The sequence below is a fragment of the Gavia stellata genome, chromosome 30 (assembly GCF_030936135.1).
Source record: "Gavia stellata isolate bGavSte3 chromosome 30, bGavSte3.hap2, whole genome shotgun sequence".
Lineage (NCBI taxonomy): Eukaryota > Metazoa > Chordata > Aves > Gaviiformes > Gaviidae > Gavia > Gavia stellata.
In genome coordinates this window covers 2043125-2053620 of record NC_082623.1, presented here as the reverse complement: position 1 = coordinate 2053620, position 10496 = coordinate 2043125, and the positions used below count along the sequence as shown (strand labels likewise).

At 59.6% G+C, this 10496-nt stretch overlaps 1 protein-coding gene across 1 annotated transcript; it reads right to left on the bottom strand.

The window, feature by feature from the left end:
- Nucleotides 1-494: 494 nt before the first annotated feature.
- Nucleotides 495-3469, bottom strand: RBM15 (RNA binding motif protein 15). Its single transcript, XM_059831335.1, has one exon. The coding sequence runs from the start codon at nt 3467-3469 to the stop codon at nt 590-592; it is 2880 nt and encodes a 959-aa protein (XP_059687318.1). The 3' UTR covers nt 495-589.
- Nucleotides 3470-10496: the final 7027 nt, after the last annotated feature.

Sequence of the window (10496 nt, the reverse complement as noted above, 5' to 3'; positions counted from 1 at the left end):
CCGTTCAGGCTCCTGAAGACAGGGATCATGCGTGCCAAAGGGCCGCTGGCCTGAGGCCATCACAGAATTTCAAGGACTCAAAAAATGAGCTGACACCAGTCCGCTTGCAAGTATGTGGTTTTCCATTTAAACTACTGAGTGCTTTAAATCTGGTCTTTTAGGTTTGTAACTCTATCGAGGATGAGCTATTCAACTTGCTTTAAAATACATGAAATGAAAAAAGGACACGAATCAAAATTAAGAAGACGGGAGTTTGTTCTTCCCCCCCCCACCCCCCACCCCCCCCCCCAGTTTTTCTTTTTCTCTTTTTTTTGTAAATCAAAGCAGGCCTAGCCTCCCTGCTACCCCCACTGATAGGGGATTCTCAAAATATCCTATTCACGCTAACGGCTAACCAACCTTTCTGGCTTCTAACTTTATAGAAAAAATGTAGTAACAGAAAAACGGGCAGGGAAAGTCACCTACAAACAAAAGATCTAATTTAAAATAATGACAGGGCTGGCTAAGGCTGTATCCCATAGCACCTGGCACACGCTGGAGGGGCGGTGTGGAGTAGGAGGCAGGGTTGGGTACAGAGAACACTAGGGCCTTAGGACGCCCCACGGACAATGATCATGACCAGATAGTCGTCCTCTGATTTGGCCAGCGCCTTGGCCGTGGAGTCCAGGAATTGCTGGGAGAAATCGCAGGGCGGAAAGGCGTGCAGGACCCCGCTGTTCTCCTTGTCTTTGTTACCCCCCACGGGGAGGCTGATCACCCCAGCAGCCTGCTTTTGCTTTAGATAGGACACCAGATTCCTGAGTGGCCTCTGGGTGGAGGTGGTGGCGGCCTCGGCAGCTCCGGCTGCGGAGCGGTTGTCTGATGCGCCAGGCACAGCCAAAAGGATGGCGTAGCCGTTGGGACCTGCCACTTTGATGCGACGATTGACCTCGTCCAGCTTGGGCTGGTCCAGACGAAGACGTTGGGTGATCTTGAGCTGAGCTACTTTCCCACCAGTCGCTCCCTCCACGAGGAGACTGCTGGCAACACCGAGGTCCCCCTGAAGCAGATGCATATTGGACGGGAAGTTGCTGTTCTTCAGCAGAAGCATCCCCTGCCAAGCCAAGCACAGCTTGGGGGCTCCCCCGGCCTGCGACGCTCCATCCTGCTGCTGTTTCTGAGGAGGAGGCTTGAGGCGGGAGCCTCCGCCGCCTCCTTCCGTAGCGCGCTCATCCTTTTTGGCTGGACTTTTGCACTCCTGCGCGGCAGCTGCCGCAGAAGCGCGATGCTTCCGCTCCCGTTCGGCAGAATTCTTGCGGTCGCGCTTTTCGTTCTGACCGCGCTCCAGGCTGCCCCTGCGAGATTCCCGGACAGGCGAGGGCCGCTCCAACAGGAGCAAGCGGGAGGACGAGCGCTCGGGGTCACTACTGTAACGCTCCCTCCCTCCGAGGAGCTCGGGGCTGCGGTCCGGTGGAGAGGTTGTGGCTAAACAGTGACGCTTCCGGGAGGAAGAAGAGCGCTCGCTGTCTGGAGAGCGGTCCAAGTGCCGGCCTCCATCCTCCGCCAGCCTCCGTTTCCTAGGCTGATCCCTGCTACTACTGCCCAATTCCCTCTCCCCTCGGTCCCGCTCCAAGGACCAACCATCCCGGCGGCGCTCTAGGCTTTCCAGTGGGTCATAGGCAGCTGCCCGATTACTCCTATCCCGTACAGGGGGTGGGGGAGGCACCCACTCTGTCTCGGGATAAAGGTCTCTGTCACGCTCTCTATAGAGTAACGGTGGCGTCCTGTCCCGGGCCCCCCGAAGAGGATCAGGTGGGGCTCCCCGGTGAGCCCCAAAAGCAGCCGCCTCCGCCACGAGCTCGTAATGAGCAGGGGGTGGCAAGGGCAGAGGCTGCAGGTAGGGCTGCTGGTACCGATGCTCAGTGTCAGCGAAGTCTACGCGGAGCCGGCGATCTGGCCCACCCAAGGGAAAACCACGCATGTGGGTGCACGCTGCCTGTGCCGCGTCCAAGCTCTCATACTGGATATACGCCCACGAATCACCCTTGCGGTAATCGATAGTGCGAATGGTACCAAACCGATCAAACTCCCTGGCCAGGGCAGCGAGAGGCACCCAGGGCCCAAGGCCACCCACCCAGAGCCTGGTAGTCGGAGTGGCTTTACCATACCCAATCTTGATGGGGTTGCGCAGAAGCACCTTTCCTGACATAGCCAGCTTGGCCCGGTGTGCCATGTCCAGATTTTCAAATTTAAGAAAGCCATACGTGCTGGTCTGCCCGCGCCCCGGCCTTTTGATGTCCACCTCGGTGATGACCCCAAAACGGTCAAAAGCTCGGCGTAAATCTGACTCGCTCACGGTGATGTCCAGGTTGCCCAGGAACAACGTGCGGTTGGCTCTCTGGTCATCCTCGGGGCTGATCTCCTCCTCGCCGGCGGCTCCAGCACCCCCTCCTCCTCCACGAAAACCCCCAGCAGCCGCCACACCGGCCACCCGCTCCAGCCCATAGGCCGGCCGCACTCGCGCTTCGTAGAAACCCCCGTAGTCCCTCTCCCTCTCCAACTCCCTGGGCAGAGGGGGCGGAGGCGGCAAGCGGCCCAGGGCGAGCTGCTGCAGCCGGTAGTCTCGATAACCCAGGGCCCCGCCGCTACCGGCGGGTGACAAGGCCCGCTGCGTCGCCCCAGCCGGGGGGTGCCGCACAGCCGCCGCCGCCGCAGCCGCCACCCCTACGGCTGCCGTGCCGTAGGGAGACTCCTTGTCCAGCAGCGCTGGGGAACGGCTGCTGCGTCGCCGGCTGCTCCCTCCGCCGCCCCCGACGTAGACAGCCTCGATTTTCAGCGGGCGGTCGTAGAGCACGAGGCGGCCGCGGGCGTGCTTGGCGGCACGGGCGTCCTCGGGCCGGCGGAAGTTGACAAAGGCCACGCGCTCGTCGGCAGCGCCGGTGCCGGGCGGGAGGCGGCTGATTTTGACGCTCACGTCGCCGAAGCGCTTGAACTCGTGGAAGAGCCCGTCCTCCACCGCCTCGTCGCTCAGCGCCGAGCCCAGCTCGCTGATCTTCAGCGTCTTGTACTCCCCGCCGCCGCCCGACTCGGAAGAGGAGGAGGACGGGGCCGCCGCCGGTGCCCGGGACTCACCCCCACCGCCGCGGCTGCTGCTGCTCCGCGACGCCTCCGCGGTTTTGCCGCTGCCGCCGCCGTAGCCGTGCCGGCTGCCCCCGCCGCCCGCCGCCGCTGCCCCGGCCTCGTACTCGCGGCTGCCGGCGCGGCCGGCCTTGTCCGGGTGCGGGCCGCGCCGGCTGCTCCCGCTGTTGCTCTCGTTGGAGGCCGCCGCTGCCGCCGCTTTCCCGCCGCTGCCGTTGGAGCCGCCGGAGCCGCTCGGCTTCTTGCTGCTCCGCTCACCCCGCGCCGACGAGGAGGAGGACGCAGAGTCCTCGCCGCCCCCGCCGCCCCGCGAACGCTTGGCTTTGGCCGGCGAACGCTCCTTGCCCTTCATGGCGGCGGGCGGCGGGGCCCCCTCCCGCCCCCGGCCCTGCTCCCGCCGGCGGCCTCACCGACTGACTGACCGCCGCGCTCACGCACCCGCCGCCATCTTGGAAGCCGCGGCGGCAGCCAGCCCCGCCCCCCCGGCGCCCATTGGGCGCTCGGCGCCGGCCCGCCGCCCTCGTTGGCCGCCGAGCGCGTCACCCCCCACCCCCTCGCCCCCGCCGGGCGGAAGGCCCGCCCATTCCCCCTCTCTCCCCTTTTCGATTGGTTCAGCGGGCTGTCCTTCTGCTGGCCGGCCTCGCGCGCCTGCGACGAGAGGGCGGGAAGAGCCCCCCCCCACTCCTCCCCGCCCCGCTCGCTCATTGGGCGGTTAGAAAAGGCGCGGCCTTCTGATTGGGGGATCTTCCTGTCAATCATAGCAGTTCAACCACGGGAGGACTTCACCTGCTCATTGGCCATTGGGCCGAACTTACCTCCTTCTTCTGATTGGCTTTCTTACCTGTCAGTTATAATGGTCCTGCCGCGGCCCCGCCCCTCCCTTCACCATTGGCCCGCTCGCTTAGACGCGGGTTCCCATCGTCCCTCTCAAATTCTCGCGAGCTGCTGTTTCCCCGCCCCCTTTCCTCATTGGCCACTGGTAACCTTCCCTGCGCTGCTCTGATTGGCTCAAGCCTACGCCGCTCCCGAAGAAGCGCGGGCTGCTGCCCAAGCTCCCCTTTTCGTTTATCATTGGGCGAGGAAAATCTCCCCAGGCTTCTGATAGGGTGCAGTCAGATAGCTTGTGGATAGGCTAAAGCGGAGATCAGTCATGCTTGCTGACTCTGATTGGTCGCAGAGGTGAAGAGGGTGGTTCCCCGGCAGAGTTCGCCCTGCGGCCGCGGCTGAGGGCTCAGAACGCGCCTGGCTGCGGCGCGGAGCGGAGGGGTTGTGGGGTGAGGCGTTTGCCCGTCTCCTCAGCCCGCAGGGACGCGGGAACGGTCGGGGCATAAACGCTGCCGGAGTGGGCTGGGGCTTGCCTTCACCGGAGGGAAGGGCGGAGGGGGAAAGGAGAGAGCGTTTAAACGGGTCGCGACAGCTCGGCCTACAGTCAGTGCCTGTTCTGCCCTCCGCCTGTTTGCCTGTACGTGCGTCTCTCCACACCGGGAAGCACAGTGAAAACACGTCCCGCTGCGGTTGTGGGAGCCGCGAGGTCTCTGGGCCGGCAGTGTGCTGGGGTCAGCCCCGGGCCCGGCCCTCCCCGCCTGGCTGTCGGAGCCTGAGGAGGAGCAGCAGGGAGCAGGGCCGGGGACCGTCCGGCTCACGCCTCGCTGTTACTGCCTCACTGGAGGCGTCCAAGCCATTTGCGATATTCCCCATTTAAAGCGTCACAGAAAACGTTAGTTACGCTGATATATTTTTGCTTTTGCCAGCGTTCTCACCTTTCGCTCGGGAGCTGGAGCTCAAGAGGTGGTTAGGGATGGGGAAGAACAGCTTTGGTTGGGGTTGTCCTCTGAGGCAAAGGTTTGGAGCTGCTGTGGCCTCTGGCTCAGAGAAACCCCCTCCCCATCAAACAGAAGCGGCTCTCATCCATGTATCTGGTGAGGATCCCGCTCCTCTGAGTGCTGCCCCTGTACTCCTGCTCCTCTTTGTCCCCCCTGCTCCGCCTGTGCGTGGTAGAACCTTTTCAGAAAGGTTCAAAGGGTGAGAAAGCTGTGGCAGGGGTGGACCCCGCCATCCCGGGTGGAAGTGCTGCCCCTGCATTCCACTGTCCCATAAATTGTCCCCCCAAACCCTAATTTCCACCCCCCAGGGCTGTGCTAGAGAATTATCCATTCGTTCTTGGCTGCCATCGAAACGCATCAAAGTCCAGCAGTACCTGAGGAGGAAAGAAAAAAAAACCTGCAACCACACTGCAGTAGGAAGAACTTCATTTAACCCAGCGATGCTACGGCCCCCCTGAGCCATGTTTTATAATCACAGCCTAAGTGGTTTGAAATAAGGAGAGCAGAAAGCACAATGTTCCCTCACTGTGCCTCTGAGTGAAATGTCCTCGCATCTCTGTGTCACCCCATAGAAATAAGATCGCTCCCCAGGAACGCCTTAATCCAACCGAGGGAGAATCAAATCAGATTTTTTTAATAGCGGTCCATTAGACTGCATTTCTCCCTGTCATATCATCTCCTTCTGACAGAGATGGTATGCAGAGGCTCCCGAAATTGTGGGTGGGTTTTGAGTGGTGGGTAAATAGCTGATGTCTAAATATAGACCTAGGAGTGATAGAAATTGTGTTTGAAATATATGTTGAGCTGCTGAAAAATGAGATCCTCCTATGTAACAACACTGAGTTAACCTATCAGGCGTAGCGGAGACAGACCCGTGATGATACGGGAGCTCGGCTCATGTGGATGTAATTATTGTAAAGTATACGGGAGACAGATACAATTAGGTAGATGTGGATCACCCAGATGAAGTGATACAAAGGTACGTGAGGGAGGGGTGGCATCACCAGCGTGGAGGAGCCTCGGCTGAGTGAGACACGGAGTCTGTCAGACAGGCTTATCGCAACCGCTGCTCTTGTCTGGGTCGAGCTGCTTTCCTGGGGAGACACAACTGAAGGATAAAGCTCGGGCTTCCCTCCCACCCCCCCACCCCCCAAAAAAAAAAAAAAAATTGTTATTCTGTCAAGCTGTTACTGTTTTACAGAAATATCTCACTTCCAGGGCCAGGGTTGCAAGAAAGATTTCTGGAGGCCGGGTTGGGGTTGATTGAGGAAGAAGACCCAGCCTGCAGCATGCTTTGCGGAGCAGAATATCCCAGGTTACAATTTAAAAAAAAGCATCATTTTAGCCTGGATCAGATGCGCCCACATCCCATGCAGATATCCCTCCTCGCCAGCTCCCCTCCTGCGTGTCCCACGGCGTCTGTCAGAGCCTCCCTGGGGAGCTGAGGAATTGCTCCTCAGCTAGGTGAAAGAAAACCATGGGGAAAAACCTATTCTGCCATATTTCAGCTTCATCTTTGAGGTTACATCTGGTAAAACCTGGCGCAGCTCCACTGGCTTGAGAGGAAATGCATCACTTTAAACAGCTAGTGATGGAGACTTCTATCTGCCAAGGTCCTAACCGCTTCCTCGCGCTGCCTCAGGTTGGGAGAGAAACACAGAAATTAAAATTCCTCAGCTGATGAGTCACGGCTTAAAAGACACCTTGGGGGAGTGCTGGGCCACATCACCGCTGGGACCGGCCCTCCTGACGGACATTTAATCTGATTTCAGTCCTCCTGACCTGCTCCTTCCAAGGGAGGACTCTTCTCCTCCTGGATTTTTCCACCTCCCTATGAGTCGCTGTCGACATGGATCTCTGCAGCGCCCGGTTCAGCAGCACCGGTGCGTTTTGCAGCGAGTTCTGGCACCGGGAAAAGGGAACACATCACCTGAAACCAGCCCTGGAGAAAAACACACTTTGTCGGGCTGTTGGAAGCTCCCCCCAGGCCCAGGCTCGATTAAGAGTGCTCTGCCTGCGCTTATATATATGTGTATGAATAATTAAGGTGCCAGATGGCCCTTGAGCCCCCGGCCTAGATATAAACATCTAATTACATTTGGTGTCCATGGGAGTTGGGTATCCAGGTCCCTCTGCGGAGCTGGGCTCATCCCGGAGGATACTTGGGTGTTGCAAAACCGAAAGAAACTTGCTGTTTTCCTGCAAAACCCTTTCTCTAGGGGTTTAACTGTGCATCGTCTTTTCAAAACCTGGCTGGAGATGACCGCAGAGAAACAGCTCAGTCTGGTGGAGGAGGAGAAGCAAAGAGGGCTCCCTGGCAGGATCCCAAAGCCCCCGCTCTGAGCCCCGCTGATCGACACGGGCAGAAGACTCGTGAGCATCTCGACTGGGGAGGCGGTTTGCTTGTTTGCAGTTTTGCATTCAGATGAGCTGCCTTTCTTCCTGGAGATGCGCTTGTATCCCAGCTGGCCATTAGAGACGTCGAAATACATTAGCTTCACTTAGGCCAGGCCACAAGAGCCCTCCTGGGACCGGAGCTGCCAGCCCAGAAGTGAGCTGTCGCGCGCTTTGACCCGGAGAGGAGGCGAAAGCTTCCCCTGAACGGTCGCTGCAGTTCTCGCGACGATCTCCGCAGCGGCCCAGACCTTGCCTTCGCCAGCAGAAAAAAAAAAACCCAAAACACAAACTGGAGAATATCCACCCTGCGGGATGTCGGTGAGGTTTGGCAGCGAACCACAAGGCAGCTCCCAAGTACCTTGAGGAAAGCCGGGAGAGAGCGGATTTCTTCCTGCAGCCGGGAAAGCGGTGTCCGGCACTTGCGGGGAGGCAGCGTGGGGACGGGGTCAAACTCAAGACCCCTCACCCTGCCCTGGAGTTATCCACTGCCTAAAGCCCGGCTGCCTTCACCCCGCTTCAGCCCTGCTCAGCACCATCCCCGAGGGCTTTGGGGATGGATTTTGCAGCATCAGGCTGGTCCCCGCGCCCCGTCCAGCCCGTCGACCTCCTCGGAGCATCCTCGCTCTCCACCAGCAGCCCCGGGCACCCCGCTGCCCCCCAGCCCCGGGCCCCCCGGGCCCCCCAGGCAGCCCCTGCCCGTCCCGCTGCCGGCAGAGGGCAACGGCAGCCCAGGAATTGCCGGGGCCTGATCCGGTCCCGCTGCCGCAGCCCTGCCCGGGGCTGGGCCCTCTGCCCTAGCACAGCCCCCACTCCCTTTTCATCTCCATTTCATCTCTTTTCCTCCGTTGCGCAGGGAGTGCTGGAGTTTAATAAGTAATGAAGGAATTTATGGAGCCATTAGCGCTGTAATTGTTCGCTTTCCACCTAATATTCGGAGATTAATGGAGAGGGGAAAAACAACCCCCCAAAGTACAGAGAGGATTAAGGCAGGATTGGGGATCCAGGATCACATTGCAGGGTCACATCCTTCACCAAAGCCCTGTGTCCCGAGGATGGCTGGTGCATGGACATGAATCTATAATTACAAAGATTTGAGCACCCAGGGACCCTCCGTGCTCCCGGCCTCCTGCCCTTTCCAGTCCCCAGCTGCTCTCCCCGAGGACGGCCCCGCTCAGGACAGCGATGTCCGTACAGGATGGAGGCACCCGATTTCGGGTGCCCACCCCTGGTGCACTCTTGGCAGGGCCCCGCGGCTCCTCCTGCGGGGAGCAGCCCGAGGAAGCCAAGCAGCACCCTGGGAAGCTGCGTACATCCACAGGCTTCAGGTGGTTTGGCTCACGTCCGTCTCCGGTCCATCTGCCCCCTGCAAGCTGGTGCCTTTGCCTTCCAATCACTACCTGTGCTCAGAGGAGCCCAATTTTACATCCTGCTCCGCTCAGAGACCCTTCCACCGAGAGGCAGCAATCTGGTCCATCATCCCTTTGTGCTTCGGGTCCTCTCTCTGAGAGCAGGGAGGAAAACGAAGCCGTCCTCCTGGGGAGGAGCAGCACAGCCCAGAACGACTCGCGCCGAGCGGAGACGAGACTCGCCGTGATCCCAGCAGGCAGGCGCCTTTAAACGCTGGAGCCTCCGCTCGAGCCATTGCCATGTCCCCGCACGGTGACATGCTGCCATGGCCAGGACATGACGAGCGAGTGCCGCAGCAGCCTCACATGAGCTGAGTCTTGCCGGGCAGACGGCAAACAGGTGGCAGCTCCAGAGGAGGGGACCTCACATAACCACGGGGCCCCAAAACAACCCAAACACCTGAGATGTGCCTTGGTCTCAGCCAGGGCTCTTGGGTGCCTTTGATGGAGGAGGATTCTTCTTGGATAGGGATAGAGGGGGAATATGGGGGGAGACCCCCCCCATCCCTGCTCTGAGCTATAACGTCACCGCTCAGTGTGACGTGTTTGCAGGATGAGTGGCACTTGCTCCGGGAGGGATAGGCAGTGCTGAGGGATGCTGTGAAGAGACAGCCGGTGGCACCAGTGCCCGGCTCCCAGCAGCTGAGACCTGCAGCTGGGAAGGGAGAAGCTGGGCAGGAGCTCGCTGGGAGCCCAGCGCTCACACGGGGGGATCAAGGAGATGGCCCCATGCACCAACCGGCTCCCAGGCACCTTGCGCCTCTCTTCCATCCCCCTGAGGATAGGTACCTCGCTCTGGCTGTGCCAAAGGCTGTCACAAAAATGCAAAAGGCCCCCACCTCCCTTTAGTCTTCAAGGTGGCGTTTGTCACGTCTCGCAGCTCTTCCCTGTGACATGCTCCAGCCGCGGTGGGAGCAGAGAGCATCATGCCGAGCAGCACGTCCTCTCCTGTCCCATCAGGGCATCTTTGCCTGCAGCCCTAGAGGAGAAAAGACAGAGACTTCACATCTTATCTCCCTTCTGACACTTTCCCAAGCAAAAAAGGTGTTGTGCTGATATGCATCACCCCGTGTGGCAGGCAAGGAGCCCAGAAGCAGCCAGGGACCCCTCTGCTCCGAGGACACACATGCTTGACCACAAAACTCTGGGGTTTTTTTCCTAGTTATCCCCCTTCCCCACCCTACCTCTCCCTGCCACGCACGGGCAGCCTGATGCTGGTTTCTCTTCCCTGTCACCCGTGCAGAAATTCCCACATCCTCCTAACCAGCTCCAGTGCCTCAGTTTCCCCATGCCATGGGTTTTCAGAGAGGGGTTTTTCTGTGCCAGGCAGGTGGGGATGAACGATGCCCCCACCAAGCACCAAATGGCCCCCAGCATCTCCCAGCTCAGGTACTCCATCACACCTTCGTCATGTCTTCGTCACTAGCGGGAGGGAAAGATGGCAATTAAAATAAATCAGAGGCTGGCAGCTCCGTTTGTCATCTGGAGGGCAGCAGTTACAATCTGGGTGGGGTGGGAACTCGGGCAGGAGACAATCAATTAAGCCCACAGGTCTGTAAGGAGACACCCACCAACCTTCAGTCGAGGCCCCAAAGTCAAAACCCCGCCTGACTTTGCTGTCAGAGCAACTCTGGGCTGGAGGAAGCAACGTGCAAGTGAAATTCCCCAGAGCTCTTGGGTTTCCAAACCGACAGCCCTGGGCAAGGCTTTGCTGCTCAAGGAGACCCTTCTCTGTGGCGTAACGGGATCCTCT

Bases quoted from the DNA above. Each gene is read 5' to 3' on its own strand.
- RBM15 (XM_059831335.1), bottom strand. From the start codon at position 3,469: ATGAAGGGCAAGGAGCGTTCGCCGGCCAAAGCCAAGCGTTCGCGGGGC.